Source organism: Cyclopterus lumpus, chromosome 22 (assembly GCF_009769545.1).
Source record: "Cyclopterus lumpus isolate fCycLum1 chromosome 22, fCycLum1.pri, whole genome shotgun sequence".
Classification (NCBI taxonomy): domain Eukaryota; kingdom Metazoa; phylum Chordata; class Actinopteri; order Perciformes; family Cyclopteridae; genus Cyclopterus; species Cyclopterus lumpus.
Window position 1 is genome coordinate 6,843,526 of NC_046987.1, and position 27,277 is coordinate 6,870,802.

At 42.6% G+C, this 27,277-nt stretch overlaps 1 protein-coding gene across 1 annotated transcript in view; it reads left to right on the forward strand.

The window, feature by feature from the left end:
* The first annotated feature begins 73 nt into the window (after positions 1 to 73).
* The window catches only part of LOC117751551, a 51,818-nt gene continuing 24,614 nt past the window's right edge, over positions 74 to 27,277 (forward strand). The window contains exons 1-102 of the mRNA XM_034563471.1: positions 74 to 369; positions 1,123 to 1,201; positions 1,329 to 1,475; positions 1,561 to 1,772; positions 1,876 to 1,979; positions 2,072 to 2,190; positions 2,296 to 2,463; positions 2,959 to 3,070; positions 3,254 to 3,360; positions 3,500 to 3,676; positions 3,974 to 4,182; positions 4,293 to 4,387; positions 4,498 to 4,523; positions 4,689 to 4,710; positions 4,804 to 4,831; positions 4,937 to 5,015; positions 5,143 to 5,289; positions 5,375 to 5,586; positions 5,690 to 5,793; positions 5,886 to 6,004; positions 6,110 to 6,277; positions 6,475 to 6,674; positions 6,773 to 6,885; positions 7,068 to 7,174; positions 7,314 to 7,490; positions 7,788 to 7,996; positions 8,107 to 8,201; positions 8,311 to 8,336; positions 8,502 to 8,523; positions 8,617 to 8,644; positions 8,750 to 8,828; positions 8,956 to 9,102; positions 9,188 to 9,399; positions 9,503 to 9,606; positions 9,699 to 9,817; positions 9,923 to 10,090; positions 10,288 to 10,487; positions 10,586 to 10,698; positions 10,882 to 10,988; positions 11,128 to 11,304; positions 11,602 to 11,810; positions 11,921 to 12,015; positions 12,126 to 12,151; positions 12,317 to 12,338; positions 12,432 to 12,459; positions 12,565 to 12,643; positions 12,771 to 12,917; positions 13,003 to 13,214; positions 13,318 to 13,421; positions 13,514 to 13,632; positions 13,738 to 13,905; positions 14,103 to 14,302; positions 14,401 to 14,513; positions 14,697 to 14,803; positions 14,943 to 15,119; positions 15,417 to 15,625; positions 15,736 to 15,830; positions 15,941 to 15,966; positions 16,132 to 16,153; positions 16,247 to 16,274; positions 16,380 to 16,458; positions 16,586 to 16,732; positions 16,818 to 17,029; positions 17,133 to 17,236; positions 17,329 to 17,447; positions 17,553 to 17,720; positions 17,918 to 18,117; positions 18,216 to 18,328; positions 18,512 to 18,618; positions 18,758 to 18,934; positions 19,232 to 19,440; positions 19,551 to 19,645; positions 19,756 to 19,781; positions 19,947 to 19,968; positions 20,062 to 20,089; positions 20,195 to 20,273; positions 20,401 to 20,547; positions 20,633 to 20,844; positions 20,948 to 21,051; positions 21,144 to 21,262; positions 21,368 to 21,535; positions 21,733 to 21,932; positions 22,031 to 22,143; positions 22,326 to 22,432; positions 22,572 to 22,748; positions 23,046 to 23,254; positions 23,365 to 23,459; positions 23,570 to 23,595; positions 23,761 to 23,782; positions 23,876 to 23,903; positions 24,009 to 24,087; positions 24,215 to 24,361; positions 24,447 to 24,658; positions 24,762 to 24,865; positions 24,958 to 25,076; positions 25,182 to 25,349; positions 25,547 to 25,746; positions 25,845 to 25,957; positions 26,141 to 26,247; positions 26,387 to 26,563; positions 26,861 to 27,069; positions 27,180 to 27,274. Of these exons, the coding sequence (XP_034419362.1) occupies positions 74 to 369; positions 1,123 to 1,201; positions 1,329 to 1,475; positions 1,561 to 1,772; positions 1,876 to 1,979; positions 2,072 to 2,190; positions 2,296 to 2,463; positions 2,959 to 3,070; positions 3,254 to 3,360; positions 3,500 to 3,676; positions 3,974 to 4,182; positions 4,293 to 4,387; positions 4,498 to 4,523; positions 4,689 to 4,710; positions 4,804 to 4,831; positions 4,937 to 5,015; positions 5,143 to 5,289; positions 5,375 to 5,586; positions 5,690 to 5,793; positions 5,886 to 6,004; positions 6,110 to 6,277; positions 6,475 to 6,674; positions 6,773 to 6,885; positions 7,068 to 7,174; positions 7,314 to 7,490; positions 7,788 to 7,996; positions 8,107 to 8,201; positions 8,311 to 8,336; positions 8,502 to 8,523; positions 8,617 to 8,644; positions 8,750 to 8,828; positions 8,956 to 9,102; positions 9,188 to 9,399; positions 9,503 to 9,606; positions 9,699 to 9,817; positions 9,923 to 10,090; positions 10,288 to 10,487; positions 10,586 to 10,698; positions 10,882 to 10,988; positions 11,128 to 11,304; positions 11,602 to 11,810; positions 11,921 to 12,015; positions 12,126 to 12,151; positions 12,317 to 12,338; positions 12,432 to 12,459; positions 12,565 to 12,643; positions 12,771 to 12,917; positions 13,003 to 13,214; positions 13,318 to 13,421; positions 13,514 to 13,632; positions 13,738 to 13,905; positions 14,103 to 14,302; positions 14,401 to 14,513; positions 14,697 to 14,803; positions 14,943 to 15,119; positions 15,417 to 15,625; positions 15,736 to 15,830; positions 15,941 to 15,966; positions 16,132 to 16,153; positions 16,247 to 16,274; positions 16,380 to 16,458; positions 16,586 to 16,732; positions 16,818 to 17,029; positions 17,133 to 17,236; positions 17,329 to 17,447; positions 17,553 to 17,720; positions 17,918 to 18,117; positions 18,216 to 18,328; positions 18,512 to 18,618; positions 18,758 to 18,934; positions 19,232 to 19,440; positions 19,551 to 19,645; positions 19,756 to 19,781; positions 19,947 to 19,968; positions 20,062 to 20,089; positions 20,195 to 20,273; positions 20,401 to 20,547; positions 20,633 to 20,844; positions 20,948 to 21,051; positions 21,144 to 21,262; positions 21,368 to 21,535; positions 21,733 to 21,932; positions 22,031 to 22,143; positions 22,326 to 22,432; positions 22,572 to 22,748; positions 23,046 to 23,254; positions 23,365 to 23,459; positions 23,570 to 23,595; positions 23,761 to 23,782; positions 23,876 to 23,903; positions 24,009 to 24,087; positions 24,215 to 24,361; positions 24,447 to 24,658; positions 24,762 to 24,865; positions 24,958 to 25,076; positions 25,182 to 25,349; positions 25,547 to 25,746; positions 25,845 to 25,957; positions 26,141 to 26,247; positions 26,387 to 26,563; positions 26,861 to 27,069; positions 27,180 to 27,274 (12,661 nt within the window). The remainder of the gene's footprint in view (positions 370 to 1,122; positions 1,202 to 1,328; positions 1,476 to 1,560; positions 1,773 to 1,875; positions 1,980 to 2,071; positions 2,191 to 2,295; positions 2,464 to 2,958; positions 3,071 to 3,253; positions 3,361 to 3,499; positions 3,677 to 3,973; positions 4,183 to 4,292; positions 4,388 to 4,497; positions 4,524 to 4,688; positions 4,711 to 4,803; positions 4,832 to 4,936; positions 5,016 to 5,142; positions 5,290 to 5,374; positions 5,587 to 5,689; positions 5,794 to 5,885; positions 6,005 to 6,109; positions 6,278 to 6,474; positions 6,675 to 6,772; positions 6,886 to 7,067; positions 7,175 to 7,313; positions 7,491 to 7,787; positions 7,997 to 8,106; positions 8,202 to 8,310; positions 8,337 to 8,501; positions 8,524 to 8,616; positions 8,645 to 8,749; positions 8,829 to 8,955; positions 9,103 to 9,187; positions 9,400 to 9,502; positions 9,607 to 9,698; positions 9,818 to 9,922; positions 10,091 to 10,287; positions 10,488 to 10,585; positions 10,699 to 10,881; positions 10,989 to 11,127; positions 11,305 to 11,601; positions 11,811 to 11,920; positions 12,016 to 12,125; positions 12,152 to 12,316; positions 12,339 to 12,431; positions 12,460 to 12,564; positions 12,644 to 12,770; positions 12,918 to 13,002; positions 13,215 to 13,317; positions 13,422 to 13,513; positions 13,633 to 13,737; positions 13,906 to 14,102; positions 14,303 to 14,400; positions 14,514 to 14,696; positions 14,804 to 14,942; positions 15,120 to 15,416; positions 15,626 to 15,735; positions 15,831 to 15,940; positions 15,967 to 16,131; positions 16,154 to 16,246; positions 16,275 to 16,379; positions 16,459 to 16,585; positions 16,733 to 16,817; positions 17,030 to 17,132; positions 17,237 to 17,328; positions 17,448 to 17,552; positions 17,721 to 17,917; positions 18,118 to 18,215; positions 18,329 to 18,511; positions 18,619 to 18,757; positions 18,935 to 19,231; positions 19,441 to 19,550; positions 19,646 to 19,755; positions 19,782 to 19,946; positions 19,969 to 20,061; positions 20,090 to 20,194; positions 20,274 to 20,400; positions 20,548 to 20,632; positions 20,845 to 20,947; positions 21,052 to 21,143; positions 21,263 to 21,367; positions 21,536 to 21,732; positions 21,933 to 22,030; positions 22,144 to 22,325; positions 22,433 to 22,571; positions 22,749 to 23,045; positions 23,255 to 23,364; positions 23,460 to 23,569; positions 23,596 to 23,760; positions 23,783 to 23,875; positions 23,904 to 24,008; positions 24,088 to 24,214; positions 24,362 to 24,446; positions 24,659 to 24,761; positions 24,866 to 24,957; positions 25,077 to 25,181; positions 25,350 to 25,546; positions 25,747 to 25,844; positions 25,958 to 26,140; positions 26,248 to 26,386; positions 26,564 to 26,860; positions 27,070 to 27,179; positions 27,275 to 27,277) is intronic.

Here is a 27,277-nt window from a genome sequence, read left to right on the forward strand (position 1 = left end):
TATGTCATGCTTCTTGAATGAATGGCCACCAAGGATTGCTTGATTGATGCCCCTGATGCACTAAAGTACAAAGATGGGTCACCAAGCTTGCTTTCACTACAATGATTTCAGAAATGCAAAATGTCCTCCTAAACTGGAACGTGAATCCTTTTATTTCCAGAAAAACATCACCCTCATCAGAAATGCAGGTGTACGAGACACCATCTTGAACCTGACCTTGACAGCCCTTGCTCCTAAATTTAAAGAATTTGACCCTGAAGACTTTGAGCAGTGGTTCCAGGTCAACTTGTTTCCTGTGTTGGCGAGCCTCCACCCTGGCAGCTTGGTGGTGATACCCAGTAACATCAGCTGTGCATCCTACGCAGCTATGTAAGAGATAATATGTCTGCAGTCCAAAGTGCAACATTTTAAGTTTTTGCAGGATGATGTCAAACTTTGGCTTCTGACAAGTCACAATGACTTCTACTTTCTTCCTTCAGACTCACTGGTCTTCGGCAAAATGTGGAATCCCTGGAACTGCAGGATTCACACAGTTTGAGATCAAGCATAAGTATCTCAAGGAGACATTTCCACGTAAGTGTCCAAATTCTCTGCTTACAAACTTTTTCAGATCGGCCCATTGCCACAACTGTGATAATAGCTGAACTGATGCCATGTCTTCATTTCAATATTTTCTAAAACAGGTTGCTCAGTTCCAGATTCCTTCATGGTGAGTTCATTTCTATGGGTCTATTGATGGCTTTTACAATATTTGATCAAAATGTACAAGACACAAGTTTGGCACATTCACTTTGTTAAGGAGGCCACGTTGATATATTTTAACTTTAAATACGTTTAGCTATTGGACTAACAATTGTGCTTTGCTTGTCCCCAGTGCAAGGAGACCCCGGTTAATGGTAAGTTTCTGAATCACCAGATATTTCAACTTTGATGACAAGATCGCATTCTGAAGGTACAATATCTGATACACAATTATTGTCTTTTCACAGAGGACCTCATCTGTGCTGCAGTTAATAGGTGGGTGAATTACTGTTTTGTCTGGTGCTGGGTTTGGGTAGGCAAAGTTCCCTTCCACAATATATCTAAGGTGTCGATGGTTTACTTTTTTATTGTCCTCCTCAGATCACAAGTCAAACTGTCTGTTGGCAATTCCTCTGAAGCCCTGTGCAATTTAAGCATCACTGAACATGCCTGTACCTTGGTAAGACTGGTATATAAGCTGTGAATCCCAGAGACAGATTTTGCTTTTTCAACATTACCCCTCCTGATACTAATTTCACTAAGCTCTAAAAGTGTTTGTTTGATTTCTTTTCTAATTATTTTCAAAGGCTACAAATCTCACAGCCAGCAACTTGGTCACACTGATGAACTGCTCACTGGAAAGCCAAAGGTCTTACCCCGTTGAGGTCTGGAAGCTTTTCTTCAAGGAAACTTCTCCGGCACTAGACCAGGCTCTTGTGACATACGCCAGCATGGTAAATCCAATCCCGAAATTTTACAAAATCTGGTGTTTCCCTGTTGGAATTCTGTGTTAAACCAAAATGATTTTTCCAATTCCAGGCCCCCAACAACAGCAACCCGTCATTGTCACATGCGCTTGAGGCTCTTGGGGAGATAAGAATTGCCAACTTCAGCCAGGCACAACTGCAGAATGAGGACTTTGTAAACAGCTGGTTCCAGACAAAGATTCGTCCGTTTCTGGCCTCTCCATCCCCCAACTTCCTATTCTGCCTAAGCTCCAAGAACTTGAGCTGCAAGACGTACCAGACTGTGTAAGCACATATGTGATACGTTGCTCCACTGTGAACAAGATTGCAGAGGAACCTGCTGTTTTGTAAATGTTAAGGTATTAAAAGCCTTCTCCTTTAAATTTAGCATCCAGGCATTCAACAGCCAAAAGGCATTCATGGAAAGAGAAAGAAAGTCAGCAGTCTTCACTCATTTCATCAAGCCCTTCCTTTCAAGAAATGACTCATCAGGTAAAGGCAAGAGCTCAGGCCAAATTGGTAAAGTCTCGATAGCATGTGGTGGTTATACCTTGACAATGACTTTGTTTCCGTCTTTTTCGCAGATCCTGGCTGTGTCTCATTGATCAACGGTAGTGGAGAGTGGGTACAGGTAAACTTTGGCAGCTTCTCTCGTTTCGCAACCCTGCAGGATCTGCAAGCCCTCAATGCCAACTTCTCCAGTGTAAGTGGCGACTGCGGTTAAAGTATTCCTATTCCAAACTGAAATGTCTTACCTTTTGTTTGGCAATTTCTGCTGTGTGATTTCATATTGATTTCCTTTTTTTAGGCCGGATCGTTGTCTGTGCTCACTCCTACTCAGGTGGCACAGTTCACACTGAGCTCAGGCGCTTTGAATGACACAGACCAAATAGACCATGTGTTTGAGGTTCTCGAGGATGGTGATGCTCTGGAAAATGTGAATGAATTCCTGACACAGTTGACAGCAAGTGGAAAGGTAGGCTACTCTTGACACCCGGTTAAGATGGATAACGGAACGGCTTGAAACCGAGCATAGTCAGTAATTAGTCATGTATCTAACCCTCTACATCAGCTGTAGGGCACTCATTCATATCAAGTATGCTGTTACATCCTATGTTGCATGCTGTCTGGGGTATCATGGCGTTTGAATCCTCTCATGTTATCATTTGACAGGTCCCTGATTTCCAACCTGCTGTGAGAGATCGTGCGATGAATAGGACCTTCAACATCATCAGTCCGCATTTCCTACGATTCAACAGAGAAGACTGGTTTTCTTGGTTCCATCTGATACTGAAGTCGATCCTCCCAAGTTTCAGCCCAATGATGCTCAAGAATGCAACTGCAAATATAAACTGCACAAACTACCATGTCGTGTGAGTAGCATTTCAAGAACAAGCAAGATTGCTTTGAAAAAAGTGCAAAATGCTAATGGTGGACAGAATAAGAATGTTTATTTTCCCCCCATGTGCAGTGTGAGTGGGATGGCCAAAGCTTCCCCTGCGTTGGCGTTGCAAAGAAAAAAGAAATCACAGAAGTTCTGATTGGCTACCTGAATAGATCTGCCAGTGTCATCAACAAGCCAGGTAGGGCTGACGCAGTCAATTGTGCCATGTGCCATGTGTGCTTCGCCATGGACTTTGAATTGTGAAAAAGTATGCTGAAATGGCAGTTAGAAGAAAATTGACAATTTACTTCTTTCATGTGTATCAATGCAAAATAATGCTTGCTAAACGGTGCATATGTTAATGTCTCTCTACGTGCCTTAGTTTGCAGGCAGGGAATTCACAGTGATGCAGAATGGCTTGAAGCAAACCTGGGTTCCTTTTCCCAATACACATCATACTCTGAACTCAAAGTCTTCAACCTCTCTGGAGTAAGTGCGACATTTTCCTACCGATCTTTCTTGAAAACAGCCGCACAATATGCGTAACTTGGAAAATCTGCATACAGTTGTGGCTTTGCCATATCAAAGAGAAGAGCAATTTATATATCCTCTTGGTTTGTTTCATCAGGTGGCAGTTGTGGACTCCCTCTCACCAAACCAGACGGCTGAGCTGCTCCTGGATCAAGACAGCAGCATTTTGGAGAATAAGACCCTCGTAACGAAAGTGTTGAAGAAATTGACAAAGGACCCTGAAGATAAGCAGTTGGCGATGTTTTTCCAGGCCTTTGCTTTGATGTCCAAGCAGGTGAATGCTTACCTTTAAGGTTGCCGTATATTAACACAAAACTGGCTGGTAAACTGTCTTGTTGGAAGTTGACTGAGGGTGGATACATTTTAGCAGAATCTAATAAGTGGCCAGGATTTCACTCAAAAGGAAACAATTATGTCATGCTTCTTGAATGAATGGCCACCAAGGATTGCTTGATTGATGCCCCTGATGCACTAAAGTACAAAGATGGGTCACCAAGCTTGCTTTCACTACAATGATTTCAGAAATGCAAAATGTCCTCCTAAACTGGAACGTGAATCCTTTTATTTCCAGAAAAACATCACCCTCATCAGAAATGCAGGTGTACGAGACACCATCTTGAACCTGACCTTGACAGCCCTTGCTCCTAAATTTAAAGAATTTGACCCTGAAGACTTTGAGCAGTGGTTCCAGGTCAACTTGTTTCCTGTGTTGGCGAGCCTCCACCCTGGCAGCTTGGTGGTGATACCCAGTAACATCAGCTGTGCATCCTACGCAGCTATGTAAGAGATAATATGTCTGCAGTCCAAAGTGCAACATTTTAAGTTTTTGCAGGATGATGTCAAACTTTGGCTTCTGACAAGTCACAATGACTTCTACTTTCTTCCTTCAGACTCACTGGTCTTCGGCAAAATGTGGAATCCCTGGAACTGCAGGATTCACACAGTTTGAGATCAAGCATAAAGTATCTCAAGGAGACATTTCCACGTAAGTGTCCAAATTCTCTGCTTACAAACTTTTTCAGATCGGCCCATTGCCACAACTGTGATAATAGCTGAACTGATGCCATGTCTTCATTTCAATATTTTCTAAAACAGGTTGCTCAGTTCCAGATTCCTTCATGGTGAGTTCATTTCTATGGGTCTATTGATGGCTTTTACAATATTTGATCAAAATGTACAAGACACAAGTTTGGCACATTCACTTTGTTAAGGAGGCCACGTTGATATATTTTAACTTTAAATACGTTTAGCTATTGGACTAACAATTGTGCTTTGCTTGTCCCCAGTGCAAGGAGACCCCGGTTAATGGTAAGTTTCTGAATCACCAGATATTTCAACTTTGATGACAAGATCGCATTCTGAAGGTACAATATCTGATACACAATTATTGTCTTTTCACAGAGGACCTCATCTGTGCTGCAGTTAATAGGTGGGTGAATTACTGTTTTGTCTGGTGCTGGGTTTGGGTAGGCAAAGTTCCCTTCCACAATATATCTAAGGTGTCGATGGTTTACTTTTTTATTGTCCTCCTCAGATCACAAGTCAAACTGTCTGTTGGCAATTCCTCTGAAGCCCTGTGCAATTTAAGCATCACTGAACATGCCTGTACCTTGGTAAGACTGGTATATAAGCTGTGAATCCCAGAGACAGATTTTGCTTTTTCAACATTACCCCTCCTGATACTAATTTCACTAAGCTCTAAAAGTGTTTGTTTGATTTCTTTTCTAATTATTTTCAAAGGCTACAAATCTCACAGCCAGCAACTTGGTCACACTGATGAACTGCTCACTGGAAAGCCAAAGGTCTTACCCCGTTGAGGTCTGGAAGCTTTTCTTCAAGGAAACTTCTCCGGCACTAGACCAGGCTCTTGTGACATACGCCAGCATGGTAAATCCAATCCCGAAATTTTACAAAATGTGGTGTTTCCCTGTTGGAATTCTGTGTTAAACCAAAATGATTTTTCCAATTCCAGGCCCCCAACAACAGCAACCCGTCATTGTCACATGCGCTTGAGGCTCTTGGGGAGATAAGAATTGCCAACTTCAGCCAGGCACAACTGCAGAATGAGGACTTTGTAAACAGCTGGTTCCAGACAAAGATTCGTCCGTTTCTGGCCTCTCCATCCCCCAACTTCCTATTCTGCCTAAGCTCCAAGAACTTGAGCTGCAAGACGTACCAGACTGTGTAAGCACATATGTGATACGTTGCTCCACTGTGAACAAGATTGCAGAGGAACCTGCTGTTTTGTAAATGTTAAGGTATTAAAAGCCTTCTCCTTTAAATTTAGCATCCAGGCATTCAACAGCCAAAAGGCATTCATGGAAAGAGAAAGAAAGTCAGCAGTCTTCACTCATTTCATCAAGCCCTTCCTTTCAAGAAATGACTCATCAGGTAAAGGCAAGAGCTCAGGCCAAATTGGTAAAGTCTCGATAGCATGTGGTGGTTATACCTTGACAATGACTTTGTTTCTGTCTTTTTCGCAGATCCTGGCTGTGTCTCATTGATCAACGGTAGTGGAGAGTGGGTACAGGTAAACTTTGGCAGCTTCTCTCGTTTCGCAACCCTGCAGGATCTGCAAGCCCTCAATGCCAACTTCTCCAGTGTAAGTGGCGACTGCGGTTAAAGTATTCCTATTCCAAACTGAAATGTCTTACCTTTTGTTTGGCAATTTCTGCTGTGTGATTTCATATTGATTTCCTTTTTTTAGGCCGGATCGTTGTCTGTGCTCACTCCTACTCAGGTGGCACAGTTCACACTGAGCTCAGGCGCTTTGAATGACACAGACCAAATAGACCATGTGTTTGAGGTTCTCGAGGATGGTGATGCTCTGGAAAATGTGAATGAATTCCTGACACAGTTGACAGCAAGTGGAAAGGTAGGCTACTCTTGACACCCGGTTAAGATGGATAACGGAACGGCTTGAAACCGAGCATAGTCAGTAATTAGTCATGTATCTAACCCTCTACATCAGCTGTAGGGCACTCATTCATATCAAGTATGCTGTTACATCCTATGTTGCATGCTGTCTGGGGTATCATGGCGTTTGAATCCTCTCATGTTATCATTTGACAGGTCCCTGATTTCCAACCTGCTGTGAGAGATCGTGCGATGAATAGGACCTTCAACATCATCAGTCCGCATTTCCTACGATTCAACAGAGAAGACTGGTTTTCTTGGTTCCATCTGATACTGAAGTCGATCCTCCCAAGTTTCAGCCCAATGATGCTCAAGAATGCAACTGCAAATATAAACTGCACAAACTACCATGTCGTGTGAGTAGCATTTCAAGAACAAGCAAGATTGCTTTGAAAAAAGTGCAAAATGCTAATGGTGGACAGAATAAGAATGTTTATTTTCCCCCCATGTGCAGTGTGAGTGGGATGGCCAAAGCTTCCCCTGCGTTGGCGTTGCAAAGAAAAAAAGAAATCACAGAAGTTCTGATTGGCTACCTGAATAGATCTGCCAGTGTCATCAACAAGCCAGGTAGGGCTGACGCAGTCAATTGTGCCATGTGCCATGTGTGCTTCGCCATGGACTTTGAATTGTGAAAAGTATGCTGAAATGGCAGTTAGAAGAAAATTGACAATTTACTTCTTTCATGTGTATCAATGCAAAATAATGCTTGCTAAACGGTGCATATGTTAATGTCTCTCTACGTGCCTTAGTTTGCAGGCAGGGAATTCACAGTGATGCAGAATGGCTTGAAGCAAACCTGGGTTCCTTTTCCCAATACACATCATACTCTGAACTCAAAGTCTTCAACCTCTCTGGAGTAAGTGCGACATTTTCCTACCGATCTTTCTTGAAAACAGCCGCACAATATGCGTAACTTGGAAAATCTGCATACAGTTGTGGCTTTGCCATATCAAAGAGAAGAGCAATTTATATATCCTCTTGGTTTGTTTCATCAGGTGGCAGTTGTGGACTCCCTCTCACCAAACCAGACGGCTGAGCTGCTCCTGGATCAAGACAGCAGCATTTTGGAGAATAAGACCCTCGTAACGAAAGTGTTGAAGAAATTGACAAAGGACCCTGAAGATAAGCAGTTGGCGATGTTTTTCCAGGCCTTTGCTTTGATGTCCAAGCAGGTGAATGCTTACCTTTAAGGTTGCCGTATATTAACACAAAACTGGCTGGTAAACTGTCTTGTTGGAAGTTGACTGAGGGTGGATACATTTTAGCAGAATCTAATAAGTGGCCAGGATTTCACTCAAAAGGAAACAATTATGTCATGCTTCTTGAATGAATGGCCACCAAGGATTGCTTGATTGATGCCCCTGATGCACTAAAGTACAAAGATGGGTCACCAAGCTTGCTTTCACTACAATGATTTCAGAAATGCAAAATGTCCTCCTAAACTGGAACGTGAATCCTTTTATTTCCAGAAAAACATCACCCTCATCAGAAATGCAGGTGTACGAGACACCATCTTGAACCTGACCTTGACAGCCCTTGCTCCTAAATTTAAAGAATTTGACCCTGAAGACTTTGAGCAGTGGTTCCAGGTCAACTTGTTTCCTGTGTTGGCGAGCCTCCACCCTGGCAGCTTGGTGGTGATACCCAGTAACATCAGCTGTGCATCCTACGCAGCTATGTAAGAGATAATATGTCTGCAGTCCAAAGTGCAACATTTTAAGTTTTTGCAGGATGATGTCAAACTTTGGCTTCTGACAAGTCACAATGACTTCTACTTTCTTCCTTCAGACTCACTGGTCTTCGGCAAAATGTGGAATCCCTGGAACTGCAGGATTCACACAGTTTGAGATCAAGCATAAAGTATCTCAAGGAGACATTTCCACGTAAGTGTCCAAATTCTCTGCTTACAAACTTTTCAGATCGGCCCATTGCCACAACTGTGATAATAGCTGAACTGATGCCATGTCTTCATTTCAATATTTTCTAAAACAGGTTGCTCAGTTCCAGATTCCTTCATGGTGAGTTCATTTCTATGGGTCTATTGATGGCTTTTACAATATTTGATCAAAATGTACAAGACACAAGTTTGGCACATTCACTTTGTTAAGGAGGCCACGTTGATATATTTTAACTTTAAATACGTTTAGCTATTGGACTAACAATTGTGCTTTGCTTGTCCCCAGTGCAAGGAGACCCCGGTTAATGGTAAGTTTCTGAATCACCAGATATTTCAACTTTGATGACAAGATCGCATTCTGAAGGTACAATATCTGATACACAATTATTGTCTTTTCACAGAGGACCTCATCTGTGCTGCAGTTAATAGGTGGGTGAATTACTGTTTTGTCTGGTGCTGGGTTTGGGTAGGCAAAGTTCCCTTCCACAATATATCTAAGGTGTCGATGGTTTACTTTTTTATTGTCCTCCTCAGATCACAAGTCAAACTGTCTGTTGGCAATTCCTCTGAAGCCCTGTGCAATTTAAGCATCACTGAACATGCCTGTACCTTGGTAAGACTGGTATATAAGCTGTGAATCCCAGAGACAGATTTTGCTTTTTCAACATTACCCCTCCTGATACTAATTTCACTAAGCTCTAAAAGTGTTTGTTTGATTTCTTTTCTAATTATTTTCAAAGGCTACAAATCTCACAGCCAGCAACTTGGTCACACTGATGAACTGCTCACTGGAAAACCAAAGGTCTTACCCCGTTGAGGTCTGGAAGCTTTTCTTCAAGGAAACTTCTCCGGCACTAGACCAGGCTCTTGTGACATACGCCAGCATGGTAAATCCAATCCCGAAATTTTACAAAATGTGGTGTTTCCCTGTTGGAATTCTGTGTTAAACCAAAATGATTTTTCCAATTCCAGGCCCCCAACAACAGCAACCCGTCATTGTCACATGCGCTTGAGGCTCTTGGGGAGATAAGAATTGCCAACTTCAGCCAGGCACAACTGCAGAATGAGGACTTTGTAAACAGCTGGTTCCAGACAAAGATTCGTCCGTTTCTGGCCTCTCCATCCCCCAACTTCCTATTCTGCCTAAGCTCCAAGAACTTGAGCTGCAAGACGTACCAGACTGTGTAAGCACATATGTGATACGTTGCTCCACTGTGAACAAGATTGCAGAGGAACCTGCTGTTTTGTAAATGTTAAGGTATTAAAAGCCTTCTCCTTTAAATTTAGCATCCAGGCATTCAACAGCCAAAAGGCATTCATGGAAAGAGAAAGAAAGTCAGCAGTCTTCACTCATTTCATCAAGCCCTTCCTTTCAAGAAATGACTCATCAGGTAAAGGCAAGAGCTCAGGCCAAATTGGTAAAGTCTCGATAGCATGTGGTGGTTATACCTTGACAATGACTTTGTTTCTGTCTTTTTCGCAGATCCTGGCTGTGTCTCATTGATCAACGGTAGTGGAGAGTGGGTACAGGTAAACTTTGGCAGCTTCTCTCGTTTCGCAACCCTGCAGGATCTGCAAGCCCTCAATGCCAACTTCTCCAGTGTAAGTGGCGACTGCGGTTAAAGTATTCCTATTCCAAACTGAAATGTCTTACCTTTTGTTTGGCAATTTCTGCTGTGTGATTTCATATTGATTTCCTTTTTTTAGGCCGGATCGTTGTCTGTGCTCACTCCTACTCAGGTGGCACAGTTCACACTGAGCTCAGGCGCTTTGAATGACACAGACCAAATAGACCATGTGTTTGAGGTTCTCGAGGATGGTGATGCTCTGGAAAATGTGAATGAATTCCTGACACAGTTGACAGCAAGTGGAAAGGTAGGCTACTCTTGACACCCGGTTAAGATGGATAACGGAACGGCTTGAAACCGAGCATAGTCAGTAATTAGTCATGTATCTAACCCTCTACATCAGCTGTAGGGCACTCATTCATATCAAGTATGCTGTTACATCCTATGTTGCATGCTGTCTGGGGTATCATGGCGTTTGAATCCTCTCATGTTATCATTTGACAGGTCCCTGATTTCCAACCTGCTGTGAGAGATCGTGCGATGAATAGGACCTTCAACATCATCAGTCCGCATTTCCTACGATTCAACAGAGAAGACTGGTTTTCTTGGTTCCATCTGATACTGAAGTCGATCCTCCCAAGTTTCAGCCCAATGATGCTCAAGAATGCAACTGCAAATATAAACTGCACAAACTACCATGTCGTGTGAGTAGCATTTCAAGAACAAGCAAGATTGCTTTGAAAAAAGTGCAAAATGCTAATGGTGGACAGAATAAGAATGTTTATTTTCCCCCCATGTGCAGTGTGAGTGGGATGGCCAAAGCTTCCCCTGCGTTGGCGTTGCAAAGAAAAAAAGAAATCACAGAAGTTCTGATTGGCTACCTGAATAGATCTGCCAGTGTCATCAACAAGCCAGGTAGGGCTGACGCAGTCAATTGTGCCATGTGCCATGTGTGCTTCGCCATGGACTTTGAATTGTGAAAAAGTATGCTGAAATGGCAGTTAGAAGAAAATTGACAATTTACTTCTTTCATGTGTATCAATGCAAAATAATGCTTGCTAAACGGTGCATATGTTAATGTCTCTCTACGTGCCTTAGTTTGCAGGCAGGGAATTCACAGTGATGCAGAATGGCTTGAAGCAAACCTGGGTTCCTTTTCCCAATACACATCATACTCTGAACTCAAAGTCTTCAACCTCTCTGGAGTAAGTGCGACATTTTCCTACCGATCTTTCTTGAAAACAGCCGCACAATATGCGTAACTTGGAAAATCTGCATACAGTTGTGGCTTTGCCATATCAAAGAGAAGAGCAATTTATATATCCTCTTGGTTTGTTTCATCAGGTGGCAGTTGTGGACTCCCTCTCACCAAACCAGACGGCTGAGCTGCTCCTGGATCAAGACAGCAGCATTTTGGAGAATAAGACCCTCGTAACGAAAGTGTTGAAGAAATTGACAAAGGACCCTGAAGATAAGCAGTTGGCGATGTTTTTCCAGGCCTTTGCTTTGATGTCCAAGCAGGTGAATGCTTACCTTTAAGGTTGCCGTATATTAACACAAAACTGGCTGGTAAACTGTCTTGTTGGAAGTTGACTGAGGGTGGATACATTTTAGCAGAATCTAATAAGTGGCCAGGATTTCACTCAAAAGGAAACAATTATGTCATGCTTCTTGAATGAATGGCCACCAAGGATTGCTTGATTGATGCCCCTGATGCACTAAAGTACAAAGATGGGTCACCAAGCTTGCTTTCACTACAATGATTTCAGAAATGCAAAATGTCCTCCTAAACTGGAACGTGAATCCTTTTATTTCCAGAAAAACATCACCCTCATCAGAAATGCAGGTGTACGAGACACCATCTTGAACCTGACCTTGACAGCCCTTGCTCCTAAATTTAAAGAATTTGACCCTGAAGACTTTGAGCAGTGGTTCCAGGTCAACTTGTTTCCTGTGTTGGCGAGCCTCCACCCTGGCAGCTTGGTGGTGATACCCAGTAACATCAGCTGTGCATCCTACGCAGCTATGTAAGAGATAATATGTCTGCAGTCCAAAGTGCAACATTTTAAGTTTTTGCAGGATGATGTCAAACTTTGGCTTCTGACAAGTCACAATGACTTCTACTTTCTTCCTTCAGACTCACTGGTCTTCGGCAAAATGTGGAATCCCTGGAACTGCAGGATTCACACAGTTTGAGATCAAGCATAAAGTATCTCAAGGAGACATTTCCACGTAAGTGTCCAAATTCTCTGCTTACAAACTTTTTCAGATCGGCCCATTGCCACAACTGTGATAATAGCTGAACTGATGCCATGTCTTCATTTCAATATTTTCTAAAACAGGTTGCTCAGTTCCAGATTCCTTCATGGTGAGTTCATTTCTATGGGTCTATTGATGGCTTTTACAATATTTGATCAAAATGTACAAGACACAAGTTTGGCACATTCACTTTGTTAAGGAGGCCACGTTGATATATTTTAACTTTAAATACGTTTAGCTATTGGACTAACAATTGTGCTTTGCTTGTCCCCAGTGCAAGGAGACCCCGGTTAATGGTAAGTTTCTGAATCACCAGATATTTCAACTTTGATGACAAGATCGCATTCTGAAGGTACAATATCTGATACACAATTATTGTCTTTTCACAGAGGACCTCATCTGTGCTGCAGTTAATAGGTGGGTGAATTACTGTTTTGTCTGGTGCTGGGTTTGGGTAGGCAAAGTTCCCTTCCACAATATATCTAAGGTGTCGATGGTTTACTTTTTTATTGTCCTCCTCAGATCACAAGTCAAACTGTCTGTTGGCAATTCCTCTGAAGCCCTGTGCAATTTAAGCATCACTGAACATGCCTGTACCTTGGTAAGACTGGTATATAAGCTGTGAATCCCAGAGACAGATTTTGCTTTTTCAACATTACCCCTCCTGATACTAATTTCACTAAGCTCTAAAAGTGTTTGTTTGATTTCTTTTCTAATTATTTTCAAAGGCTACAAATCTCACAGCCAGCAACTTGGTCACACTGATGAACTGCTCACTGGAAAGCCAAAGGTCTTACCCCGTTGAGGTCTGGAAGCTTTTCTTCAAGGAAACTTCTCCGGCACTAGACCAGGCTCTTGTGACATACGCCAGCATGGTAAATCCAATCCCGAAATTTTACAAAATCTGGTGTTTCCCTGTTGGAATTCTGTGTTAAACCAAAATGATTTTTCCAATTCCAGGCCCCCAACAACAGCAACCCGTCATTGTCACATGCGCTTGAGGCTCTTGGGGAGATAAGAATTGCCAACTTCAGCCAGGCACAACTGCAGAATGAGGACTTTGTAAACAGCTGGTTCCAGACAAAGATTCGTCCGTTTCTGGCCTCTCCATCCCCCAACTTCCTATTCTGCCTAAGCTCCAAGAACTTGAGCTGCAAGACGTACCAGACTGTGTAAGCACATATGTGATACGTTGCTCCACTGTGAACAAGATTGCAGAGGAACCTGCTGTTTTGTAAATGTTAAGGTATTAAAAGCCTTCTCCTTTAAATTTAGCATCCAGGCATTCAACAGCCAAAAGGCATTCATGGAAAGAGAAAGAAAGTCAGCAGTCTTCACTCATTTCATCAAGCCCTTCCTTTCAAGAAATGACTCATCAGGTAAAGGCAAGAGCTCAGGCCAAATTGGTAAAGTCTCGATAGCATGTGGTGGTTATACCTTGACAATGACTTTGTTTCCGTCTTTTTCGCAGATCCTGGCTGTGTCTCATTGATCAACGGTAGTGGAGAGTGGGTACAGGTAAACTTTGGCAGCTTCTCTCGTTTCGCAACCCTGCAGGATCTGCAAGCCCTCAATGCCAACTTCTCCAGTGTAAGTGGCGACTGCGGTTAAAGTATTCCTATTCCAAACTGAAATGTCTTACCTTTTGTTTGGCAATTTCTGCTGTGTGATTTCATATTGATTTCCTTTTTTTAGGCCGGATCGTTGTCTGTGCTCACTCCTACTCAGGTGGCACAGTTCACACTGAGCTCAGGCGCTTTGAATGACACAGACCAAATAGACCATGTGTTTGAGGTTCTCGAGGATGGTGATGCTCTGGAAAATGTGAATGAATTCCTGACACAGTTGACAGCAAGTGGAAAGGTAGGCTACTCTTGACACCCGGTTAAGATGGATAACGGAACGGCTTGAAACCGAGCATAGTCAGTAATTAGTCATGTATCTAACCCTCTACATCAGCTGTAGGGCACTCATTCATATCAAGTATGCTGTTACATCCTATGTTGCATGCTGTCTGGGGTATCATGGCGTTTGAATCCTCTCATGTTATCATTTGACAGGTCCCTGATTTCCAACCTGCTGTGAGAGATCGTGCGATGAATAGGACCTTCAACATCATCAGTCCGCATTTCCTACGATTCAACAGAGAAGACTGGTTTTCTTGGTTCCATCTGATACTGAAGTCGATCCTCCCAAGTTTCAGCCCAATGATGCTCAAGAATGCAACTGCAAATATAAACTGCACAAACTACCATGTCGTGTGAGTAGCATTTCAAGAACAAGCAAGATTGCTTTGAAAAAAGTGCAAAATGCTAATGGTGGACAGAATAAGAATGTTTATTTTCCCCCCATGTGCAGTGTGAGTGGGATGGCCAAAGCTTCCCCTGCGTTGGCGTTGCAAAGAAAAAAAGAAATCACAGAAGTTCTGATTGGCTACCTGAATAGATCTGCCAGTGTCATCAACAAGCCAGGTAGGGCTGACGCAGTCAATTGTGCCATGTGCCATGTGTGCTTCGCCATGGACTTTGAATTGTGAAAAAGTATGCTGAAATGGCAGTTAGAAGAAAATTGATAATTTACTTCTTTCATGTGTATCAATGCAAAATAATGCTTGCTAAACGGTGCATATGTTAATGTCTCTCTACGTGCCTTAGTTTGCAGGCAGGGAATTCACAGTGATGCAGAATGGCTTGAAGCAAACCTGGGTTCCTTTTCCCAATACACATCATACTCTGAACTCAAAGTCTTCAACCTCTCTGGAGTAAGTGCGACATTTTCCTACCGATCTTTCTTGAAAACAGCCGCACAATATGCGTAACTTGGAAAATCTGCATACAGTTGTGGCTTTGCCATATCAAAGAGAAGAGCAATTTATATATCCTCTTGGTTTGTTTCATCAGGTGGCAGTTGTGGACTCCCTCTCACCAAACCAGACGGCTGAGCTGCTCCTGGATCAAGACAGCAGCATTTTGGAGAATAAGACCCTCGTAACGAAAGTGTTGAAGAAATTGACAAAGGACCCTGAAGATAAGCAGTTGGCGATGTTTTTCCAGGCCTTTGCTTTGATGTCCAAGCAGGTGAATGCTTACCTTTAAGGTTGCCGTATATTAACACAAAACTGGCTGGTAAACTGTCTTGTTGGAAGTTGACTGAGGGTGGATACATTTTAGCAGAATCTAATAAGTGGCCAGGATTTCACTCAAAAGGAAACAATTATGTCATGCTTCTTGAATGAATGGCCACCAAGGATTGCTTGATTGATGCCCCTGATGCACTAAAGTACAAAGATGGGTCACCAAGCTTGCTTTCACTACAATGATTTCAGAAATGCAAAATGTCCTCCTAAACTGGAACGTGAATCCTTTTATTTCCAGAAAAACATCACCCTCATCAGAAATGCAGGTGTACGAGACACCATCTTGAACCTGACCTTGACAGCCCTTGCTCCTAAATTTAAAGAATTTGACCCTGAAAACTTTGAGCAGTGGTTCCAGGTCAACTTGTTTCCTGTGTTGGCGAGCCTCCACCCTGGCAGCTTGGTGGTGATACCCAGTAACATCAGCTGTGCATCCTACGCAGCTATGTAAGAGATAATATGTCTGCAGTCCAAAGTGCAACATTTTAAGTTTTTGCAGGATGATGTCAAACTTTGGCTTCTGACAAGTCACAATGACTTCTACTTTCTTCCTTCAGACTCACTGGTCTTCGGCAAAATGTGGAATCCCTGGAACTGCAGGATTCACACAGTTTGAGATCAAGCATAAAGTATCTCAAGGAGACATTTCCACGTAAGTGTCCAAATTCTCTGCTTACAAACTTTTTCAGATCGGCCCATTGCCACAACTGTGATAATAGCTGAACTGATGCCATGTCTTCATTTCAATATTTTCTAAAACAGGTTGCTCAGTTCCAGATTCCTTCATGGTGAGTTCATTTCTATGGGTCTATTGATGGCTTTTACAATATTTGATAAAAATGTACAAGACACAAGTTTGGCACAGTCACTTTGTTAAGGAGGCCACGTTGATATATTTTAACTTTAAATACGTTTAGCTATTGGACTAACAATTGTGTTTTGCTTGTCCCCAGTGCAAGGAGACCCCGGTTAATGGTAAGTTTCTGAATCACCAGATATTTCAACTTTGATGACAAGATCGCATTCTGAAGGTACAATATCTGATACACAATTATTGTCTTTTCACAGAGGACCTCATCTGTGCTGCAGTTAATAGGTGGGTGAATTACTGTTTTGTCTGTTGCTGGGTTTGGGTAGGCAAAGTTCCCTTCCACAATATATCTAAGGTGTCGATGGTTTACTTTTTTATTGTCCTCCTCAGATCACAAGTCAAACTGTCTGTTGGCAATTCCTCTGAAGCCCTGTGCAATTTAAGCATCACTGAACATGCCTGTACCTTGGTAAGACTGGTATATAAGCTGTGAATCCCAGAGACAGATTTTGCTTTTTCAACATTACCCCTCCTGATACTAATTTCACTAAGCTCTAAAAGTGTTTGTTTGATTTCTTTTCTAATTATTTTCAAAGGCTACAAATCTCACAGCCAGCAACTTGGTCACACTGATGAACTGCTCACTGGAAAGCCAAAGGTCTTACCCCGTTGAGGTCTGGAAGCTTTTCTTCAAGGAAACTTCTCCGGCACTAGACCAGGCTCTTGTGACATACGCCAGCATGGTAAATCCAATCCCGAAATTTTACAAAATCTGGTGTTTCCCTGTTGGAATTCTGTGTTAAACCAAAATGATTTTTCCAATTCCAGGCCCCCAACAACAGCAACCCGTCATTGTCACATGCGCTTGAGGCTCTTGGGGAGATAAGAATTGCCAACTTCAGCCAGGCACAACTGCAGAATGAGGACTTTGTAAACAGCTGGTTCCAGACAAAGATTCGTCCATTTCTGGCCTCTCCATCCCCCAACTTCCTATTCTGCCTAAGCTCCAAGAACTTGAGCTGCAAGACGTACCAGACTGTGTAAGCACATATGTGATACATTGCTCCACTGTGAACAAGATTGCAGAGGAACCTGCTGTTTTGTAAATGTTAAGGTATTAAAAGCCTTCTCCTTTAAATTTAGCATCCAGGCATTCAACAGCCAAAAGGCATTCATGGAAAGAGAAAGAAAGTCAGCAGTCTTCACTCATTTCATCAAGCCCTTCCTTTCAAGAAATGACTCATCAGGTAAAGGCAAGAGCTCAGGCCAAATTGGTAAAGTCTCGATAGCATGTGGTGGTTATACCTTGACAATGACTTTGTTTCTGTCTTTTTCGCAGATCCTGGCTGTGTCTCATTGATCAACGGTAGTGGAGAGTGGGTACAGGTAAACTTTGGCAGCTTCTCTCGTTTCGCAACCCTGCAGGATCTGCAAGCCCTCAATGCCAACTTCTCCAGTGTAAGTGGCGACTGCGGTTAAAGTATTCCTATTCCAAACTGAAATGTCTTACCTTTTGTTTGGCAATTTCTGCTGTGTGATTTCATATTGATTTCCTTTTTTTAGGCCGGATCGTTGTCTGTGCTCACTCCTACTCAGGTGGCACAGTTCACACTGAGCTCAGGCGCTTTGAATGACACAGACCAAATAGACCATGTGTTTGAGGTTCTCGAGGATGGTGATGCTCTGGAAAATGTGAATGAATTCCTGACACAGTTGACAGCAAGTGGAAAGGTAGGCTACTCTTGACACCCGGTTAAGATGGATAACGGAACGGCTTGAAACCGAGCATAGTCAGTAATTAGTCATGTATCTAACCCTCTACATCAGCTGTAGGGCACTCATTCATATCAAGTATGCTGTTACATCCTATGTTGCATGCTGTCTGGGGTATCATGGCGTTTGAATCCTCTCATGTTATCATTTGACAGGTCCCTGATTTCCAACCTGCTGTGAGAGATCGTGCGATGAATAGGACCTTCAACATCATCAGTCCGCATTTCCTACGATTCAACAGAGAAGACTGGTTTTCTTGGTTCCATCTGATACTGAAGTCGATCCTCCCAAGTTTCAGCCCAATGATGCTCAAGAATGCAACTGCAAATATAAACTGCACAAACTACCATGTCGTGTGAGTAGCATTTCAAGAATAAGCAAGATTGCTTTGAAAAAAGTGCAAAATGCTAATGGTGGACAGAATAAGAATGTTTATTTTCCCCCCATGTGCAGTGTGAGTGGGATGGCCAAAGCTTCCCCTGCTTTGGCGTTGCAAAGAAAAAAAGAAATCACAGAAGTTCTGATTGGCTACCTGAATAGATCTGCCAGTGTCATCAACAAGCCAGGTAGGGCTGACGCAGTCAATTGTGCCATGTGCCATGTGTGCTTCGCCATGGACTTTGAATTGTGAAAAAGTATGCTGAAATGGCAGTTAGAAGAAAATTGACAATTTACTTCTTTCATGTGTATCAATGCAAAATAATGCTTGCTAAACGGTGCATATGTTAATGTCTCTCTACGTGCCTTAGTTTGCAGGCAGGGAATTCACAGTGATGCAGAATGGCTTGAAGCAAACCTGGGTTCCTTTTCCCAATACACATCATACTCTGAACTCAAAGTCTTCAACCTCTCTGGAGTAAGTGCGACATTTTCCTACCGATCTTTCTTGAAAACAGCCGCACAATATGCGTAACTTGGAAAATCTGCATACAGTTGTGGCTTTGCCATATCAAAGAGAAGAGCAATTTATATATCCTCTTGGTTTGTTTCATCAGGTGGCAGTTGTGGACTCCCTCTCACCAAACCAGACGGCTGAGCTGCTCCTGGATCAAGACAGCAGCATTTTGGAGAATAAGACCCTCGTAACGAAAGTGTTGAAGAAATTGACAAAGGACCCTGAAGATAAGCAGTTGGCGATGTTTTTCCAGGCCTTTGCTTTGATGTCCAAGCAGGTGAATGCTTACCTTTAAGGTTGCCGTATATTAACACAAAACTGGCTGGTAAACTGTCTTGTTGGAAGTTGACTGAGGGTGGATACATTTTAGCAGAATCTAATAAGTGGCCAGGATTTCACTCAAAAGGAAACAATTATGTCATGCTTCTTGAATGAATGGCCACCAAGGATTGCTTGATTGATGCCCCTGATGCACTAAAGTACAAAGATGGGTCACCAAGCTTGCTTTCACTACAATGATTTCAGAAATGCAAAATGTCCTCCTAAACTGGAACGTGAATCCTTTTATTTCCAGAAAAACATCACCCTCATCAGAAATGCAGGTGTACGAGACACCATCTTGAACCTGACCTTGACAGCCCTTGCTCCTAAATTTAAAGAATTTGACCCTGAAGACTTTGAGCAGTGGTTCCAGGTCAACTTGTTTCCTGTGTTGGCGAGCCTCCACCCTGGCAGCTTGGTGGTGATACCCAGTAACATCAGCTGTGCATCCTACGCAGCTATGTAAGAGATAATATGTCTGCAGTCCAAAGTGCAACATTTTAAGTTTTTGCAGGATGATGTCAAACTTTGGCTTCTGACAAGTCACAATGACTTCTACTTTCTTCCTTCAGACTCACTGGTCTTCGGCAAAATGTGGAATCCCTGGAACTGCAGGATTCACACAGTTTGAGATCAAGCATAAAGTATCTCAAGGAGACATTTCCACGTAAGTGTCCAAATTCTCTGCTTACAAACTTTTTCAGATCGGCCCATTGCCACAACTGTGATAATAGCTGAACTGATGCCATGTCTTCATTTCAATATTTTCTAAAACAGGTTGCTCAGTTCCAGATTCCTTCATGGTGAGTTCATTTCTATGGGTCTATTGATGGCTTTTACAATATTTGATCAAAATGTACAAGACACAAGTTTGGCACATTCACTTTGTTAAGGAGGCCACGTTGATATATTTTAACTTTAAATACGTTTAGCTATTGGACTAACAATTGTGTTTTGCTTGTCCCCAGTGCAAGGAGACCCCGGTTAATGGTAAGTTTCTGAATCACCAGATATTTCAACTTTGATGACAAGATCGCATTCTGAAGGTACAATATCTGATACACAATTATTGTCTTTTCACAGAGGACCTCATCTGTGCTGCAGTTAATAGGTGGGTGAATTACTGTTTTGTCTGGTGCTGGGTTTGGGTAGGCAAAGTTCCCTTCCACAATATATCTAAGGTGTCGATGGTTTACTTTTTTATTGTCCTCCTCAGATCACAAGTCAAACTGTCTGTTGGCAATTCCTCTGAAGCCCTGTGCAATTTAAGCATCACTGAACATGCCTGTACCTTGGTAAGACTGGTATATAAGCTGTGAATCCCAGAGACAGATTTTGCTTTTTCAACATTACCCCTCCTGATACTAATTTCACTAAGCTCTAAAAGTGTTTGTTTGATTTCTTTTCTAATTATTTTCAAAGGCTACAAATCTCACAGCCAGCAACTTGGTCACACTGATGAACTGCTCACTGGAAAGCCAAAGGTCTTACCCCGTTGAGGTCTGGAAGCTTTTCTTCAAGGAAACTTCTCCGGCACTAGACCAGGCTCTTGTGACATACGCCAGCATGGTAAATCCAATCCCGAAATTTTACAAAATCTGGTGTTTCCCTGTTGGAATTCTGTGTTAAACCAAAATGATTTTTCCAATTCCAGGCCCCCAATAACAGCAACCCGTCATTGTCACATGCGCTTGAGGCTCTTGGGGAGATAAGAATTGCCAACTTCAGCCAGGCACAACTGCAGAATGAGGACTTTGTAAACAGCTGGTTCCAGACAAAGATTCGTCCGTTTCTGGCCTCTCCATCCCCCAACTTCCTATTCTGCCTAAGCTCCAAGAACTTGAGCTGCAAGACGTACCAGACTGTGTAAGCACATATGTGATACGTTGCTCCACTGTGAACAAGATTGCAGAGGAACCTGCTGTTTTGTAAATGTTAAGGTATTAAAAGCCTTCTCCTTTAAATTTAGCATCCAGGCATTCAACAGCCAAAAGGCATTCATGGAAAGAGAAAGAAAGTCAGCAGTCTTCACTCATTTCATCAAGCCCTTCCTTTCAAGAAATGACTCATCAGGTAAAGGCAAGAGCTCAGGCCAAATTGGTAAAGTCTCGATAGCATGTGGTGGTTATACCTTGACAATGACTTTGTTTCTGTCTTTTTCGCAGATCCTGGCTGTGTCTCATTGATCAACGGTAGTGGAGAGTGGGTACAGGTAAACTTTGGCAGCTTCTCTCGTTTCGCAACCCTGCAGGATCTGCAAGCCCTCAATGCCAACTTCTCCAGTGTAAGTGGCGACTGCGGTTAAAGTATTCCTATTCCAAACTGAAATGTCTTACCTTTTGTTTGGCAATTTCTGCTGTGTGATTTCATATTGATTTCCTTTTTTTAGGCCGGATCGTTGTCTGTGCTCACTCCTACTCAGGTGGCACAGTTCACACTGAGCTCAGGCGCTTTGAATGACACAGACCAAATAGACCATGTGTTTGAGGTTCTCGAGGATGGTGATGCTCTGGAAAATGTGAATGAATTCCTGACACAGTTGACAGCAAGTGGAAAGGTAGGCTACTCTTGACACCCGGTTAAGATGGATAACGGAACGGCTTGAAACCGAGCATAGTCAGTAATTAGTCATGTATCTAACCCTCTACATCAGCTGTAGGGCACTCATTCATATCAAGTATGCTGTTACATCCTATGTTGCATGCTGTCTGGGGTATCATGGCGTTTGAATCCTCTCATGTTATCATTTGACAGGTCCCTGATTTCCAACCTGCTGTGAGAGATCGTGCGATGAATAGGACCTTCAACATCATCAGTCCGCATTTCCTACGATTCAACAGAGAAGACTGGTTTTCTTGGTTCCATCTGATACTGAAGTCGATCCTCCCAAGTTTCAGCCCAATGATGCTCAAGAATGCAACTGCAAATATAAACTGCACAAACTACCATGTCGTGTGAGTAGCATTTCAAGAACAAGCAAGATTGCTTTGAAAAAAGTGCAAAATGCTAATGGTGGACAGAATAAGAATGTTTATTTTCCCCCCATGTGCAGTGTGAGTGGGATGGCCAAAGCTTCCCCTGCGTTGGCGTTGCAAAGAAAAAAAGAAATCACAGAAGTTCTGATTGGCTACCTGAATAGATCTGCCAGTGTCATCAACAAGCCAGGTAGGGCTGACGCAGTCAATTGTGCCATGTGCCATGTGTGCTTCGCCATGGACTTTGAATTGTGAAAAGTATGCTGAAATGGCAGTTAGAAGAAAATTGACAATTTACTTCTTTCATGTGTATCAATGCAAAATAATGCTTGCTAAACGGTGCATATGTTAATGTCTCTCTACGTGCCTTAGTTTGCAGGCAGGGAATTCACAGTGATGCAGAATGGCTTGAAGCAAATCTGGGTTCCTTTTCCCAATACACATCATACTCTGAACTCAAAGTCTTCAACCTCTCTGGAGTAAGTGCGACATTTTCCTACCGATCTTTCTTGAAAACAGCCGCACAATATGCGTAACTTGGAAAATCTGCATACAGTTGTGGCTTTGCCATATCAAAGAGAAGAGCAATTTATATATCCTCTTGGTTTGTTTCATCAGGTGGCAGTTGTGGACTCCCTCTCACCAAACCAGACGGCTGAGCTGCTCCTGGATCAAGACAGCAGCATTTTGGAGAATAAGACCCTCGTAACGAAAGTGTTGAAGAAATTGATAAAGGACCCTGAAGATAAGCAGTTGGCGATGTTTTTCCAGGCCTTTGCTTTGATGTCCAAGCAGGTGAATGCTTACCTTTAAGGTTGCCGTATATTAACACAAAACTGGCTGGTAAACTGTCTTGTTGGAAGTTGACTGAGGGTGGATACATTTTAGCAGAATCTAATAAGTGGCCAGGATTTCACTCAAAAGGAAACAATTATGTCATGCTTCTTGAATGAATGGCCACCAAGGATTGCTTGATTGATGCCCCTGATGCACTAAAGTACAAAGATGGGTCACCAAGCTTGCTTTCACTACAATGATTTCAGAAATGCAAAATGTCCTCCTAAACTGGAACGTGAATCCTTTTATTTCCAGAAAAACATCACCCTCATCAGAAATGCAGGTGTACGAGACACCATCTTGAACCTGACCTTGACAGCCCTTGCTCCTAAATTTAAAGAATTTGACCCTGAAGACTTTGAGCAGTGGTTCCAGGTCAACTTGTTTCCTGTGTTGGCGAGCCTCCACCCTGGCAGCTTGGTGGTGATACCCAGTAACATCAGCTGTGCATCCTACGCAGCTATGTAAGAGATAATATGTCTGCAGTCCAAAGTGCAACATTTTAAGTTTTTGCAGGATGATGTCAAACTTTGGCTTCTGACAAGTCACAATGACTTCTACTTTCTTCCTTCAGACTCACTGGTCTTCGGCAAAATGTGGAATCCCTGGAACTGCAGGATTCACACAGTTTGAGATCAAGCATAAAGTATCTCAAGGAGACATTTCCACGTAAGTGTCCAAATTCTCTGCTTACAAACTTTTTCAGATCGGCCCATTGCCACAACTGTGATAATAGCTGAACTGATGCCATGTCTTCATTTCAATATTTTCTAAAACAGGTTGCTCAGTTCCAGATTCCTTCATGGTGAGTTCATTTCTATGGGTCTATTGATGGCTTTTACAATATTTGATCAAAATGTACAAGACACAAGTTTGGCACATTCACTTTGTTAAGGAGGCCACGTTGATATATTTTAACTTTAAATACGTTTAGCTATTGGACTAACAATTGTGTTTTGCTTGTCCCCAGTGCAAGGAGACCCCGGTTAATGGTAAGTTTCTGAATCACCAGATATTTCAACTTTGATGACAAGATCGCATTCTGAAGGTACAATATCTGATACACAATTATTGTCTTTTCACAGAGGACCTCATCTGTGCTGCAGTTAATAGGTGGGTGAATTACTGTTTTGTCTGGTGCTGGGTTTGGGTAGGCAAAGTTCCCTTCCACAATATATCTAAGGTGTCGATGGTTTACTTTTTTATTGTCCTCCTCAGATCACAAGTCAAACTGTCTGTTGGCAATTCCTCTGAAGCCCTGTGCAATTTAAGCATCACTGAACATGCCTGTACCTTGGTAAGACTGGTATATAAGCTGTGAATCCCAGAGACAGATTTTGCTTTTTCAACATTACCCCTCCTGATACTAATTTCACTAAGCTCTAAAAGTGTTTGTTTGATTTCTTTTCTAATTATTTTCAAAGGCTACAAATCTCACAGCCAGCAACTTGGTCACACTAATGAACTGCTCACTGGAAAGCCAAAGGTCTTACCCCGTTGAGGTCTGGAAGCTTTTCTTCAAGGAAACTTCTCCGGCACTAGACCAGGCTCTTGTGACATACGCCAGCATGGTAAATCCAATCCCGAAATTTTACAAAATCTGGTGTTTCCCTGTTGGAATTCTGTGTTAAACCAAAATGATTTTTCCAATTCCAGGCCCCCAATAACAGCAACCCGTCATTGTCACATGCGCTTGAGGCTCTTGGGGAGATAAGAATTGCCAACTTCAGCCAGGCACAACTGCAGAATGAGGACTTTGTAAACAGCTGGTTCCAGACAAAGATTCGTCCGTTTCTGGCCTCTCCATCCCCCAACTTCCTATTCTGCCTAAGCTCCAAGAACTTGAGCTGCAAGACGTACCAGACTGTGTAAGCACATATGTGATACGTTGCTCCACTGTGAACAAGATTGCAGAGGAACCTGCTGTTTTGTAAATGTTAAGGTATTAAAAGCCTTCTCCTTTAAATTTAGCATCCAGGCATTCAACAGCCAAAAGGCATTCATGGAAAGAGAAAGAAAGTCAGCAGTCTTCACTCATTTCATCAAGCCCTTCCTTTCAAGAAATGACTCATCAGGTAAAGGCAAGAGCTCAGGCCAAATTGGTAAAGTCTCGATAGCATGTGGTGGTTATACCTTGACAATGACTTTGTTTCTGTCTTTTTCGCAGATCCTGGCTGTGTCTCATTGATCAACGGTAGTGGAGAGTGGGTACAGGTAAACTTTGGCAGCTTCTCTCGTTTCGCAACCCTGCAGGATCTGCAAGCCCTCAATGCCAACTTCTCCAGTGTAAGTGGCGACTGCGGTTAAAGTATTCCTATTCCAAACTGAAATGTCTTACCTTTTGTTTGGCAATTTCTGCTGTGTGATTTCATATTGATTTCCTTTTTTTAGGCCGGATCGTTGTCTGTGCTCACTCCTACTCAGGTGGCACAGTTCACACTGAGCTCAGGCGCTTTGAATGACACAGACCAAATAGACCATGTGTTTGAGGTTCTCGAGGATGGTGATGCTCTGGAAAATGTGAATGAATTCCTGACACAGTTGACAGCAAGTGGAAAGGTAGGCTACTCTTGACACCCGGTTAAGATGGATAACGGAACGGCTTGAAACCGAGCATAGTCAGTAATTAGTCATGTATCTAACCCTCTACATCAGCTGTAGGGCACTCATTCATATCAAGTATGCTGTTACATCCTATGTTGCATGCTGTCTGGGGTATCATGGCGTTTGAATCCTCTCATGTTATCATTTGACAGGTCCCTGATTTCCAACCTGCTGTGAGAGATCGTGCGATGAATAGGACCTTCAACATCATCAGTCCGCATTTCCTACGATTCAACAGAGAAGACTGGTTTTCTTGGTTCCATCTGATACTGAAGTCGATCCTCCCAAGTTTCAGCCCAATGATGCTCAAGAATGCAACTGCAAATATAAACTGCACAAACTACCATGTCGTGTGAGTAGCATTTCAAGAACAAGCAAGATTGCTTTGAAAAAAGTGCAAAATGCTAATGGTGGACAGAATAAGAATGTTTATTTTCCCCCCATGTGCAGTGTGAGTGGGATGGCCAAAGCTTCCCCTGCGTTGGCGTTGCAAAGAAAAAAAGAAATCACAGAAGTTCTGATTGGCTACCTGAATAGATCTGCCAGTGTCATCAACAAGCCAGGTAGGGCTGACGCAGTCAATTGTGCCATGTGCCATGTGTGCTTCGCCATGGACTTTGAATTGTGAAAAAGTATGCTGAAATGGCAGTTAGAAGAAAATTGACAATTTACTTCTTTCATGTGTATCAATGCAAAATAATGCTTGCTAAACGGTGCATATGTTAATGTCTCTCTACGTGCCTTAGTTTGCAGGCAGGGAATTCACAGTGATGCAGAATGGCTTGAAGCAAACCTGGGTTCCTTTTCCCAATACACATCATACTCTGAACTCAAAGTCTTCAACCTCTCTGGAGTAAGTGCGACATTTTCCTACCCATCTTTCTTGAAAACAGCCGCACAATATGCGTAACTTGGAAAATCTGCATACAGTTGTGGCTTTGCCATATCAAAGAGAAGAGCAATTTATATATCCTCTTGGTTTGTTTCATCAGGTGGCAGTTGTGGACTCCCTCTCACCAAACCAGACGGCTGAGCTGCTCCTGGATCAAGACAGCAGCATTTTGGAGAATAAGACCCTCGTAACGAAAGTGTTGAAGAAATTGACAAAGGACCCTGAAGATAAGCAGTTGGCGATGTTTTTCCAGGCCTTTGCTTTGATGTCCAAGCAGGTGAATGCTTACCTTTAAGGTTGCCGTATATTAACACAAAACTGGCTGGTAAACTGTCTTGTTGGAAGTTGACTGAGGGTGGATATATTTTAGCAGAATCTAATAAGTGGCCAGGATTTCACTCAAAAGGAAACAATTATGTCATGCTTCTTGAATGAATGGCCACCAAGGATTGCTTGATTGATGCCCCTGATGCACTAAAGTACAAAGATGGGTCACCAAGCTTGCTTTCACTACAATGATTTCAGAAATGCAAAATGTCCTCCTAAACTGGAACGTGAATCCTTTTATTTCCAGAAAAACATCACCCTCATCAGAAATGCAGGTGTACGAGACACCATCTTGAACCTGACCTTGACAGCCCTTGCTCCTAAATTTAAAGAATTTGACCCTGAAGACTTTGAGCAGTGGTTCCAGGTCAACTTGTTTCCTGTGTTGGCGAGCCTCCACCCTGGCAGCTTGGTGGTGATACCCAGTAACATCAGCTGTGCATCCTACGCAGCTATGTAAGAGATAATATGTCTGCAGTCCAAAGTGCAACATTTTAAGTTTTTGCAGGATGATGTCAAACTTTGGCTTCTGACAAGTCACAATGACTTCTACTTTCTTCCTTCAGACTCACTGGTCTTCGGCAAAATGTGGAATCCCTGGAACTGCAGGATTCACACAGTTTGAGATCAAGCATAAAGTATCTCAAAGAGACATTTCCACGTA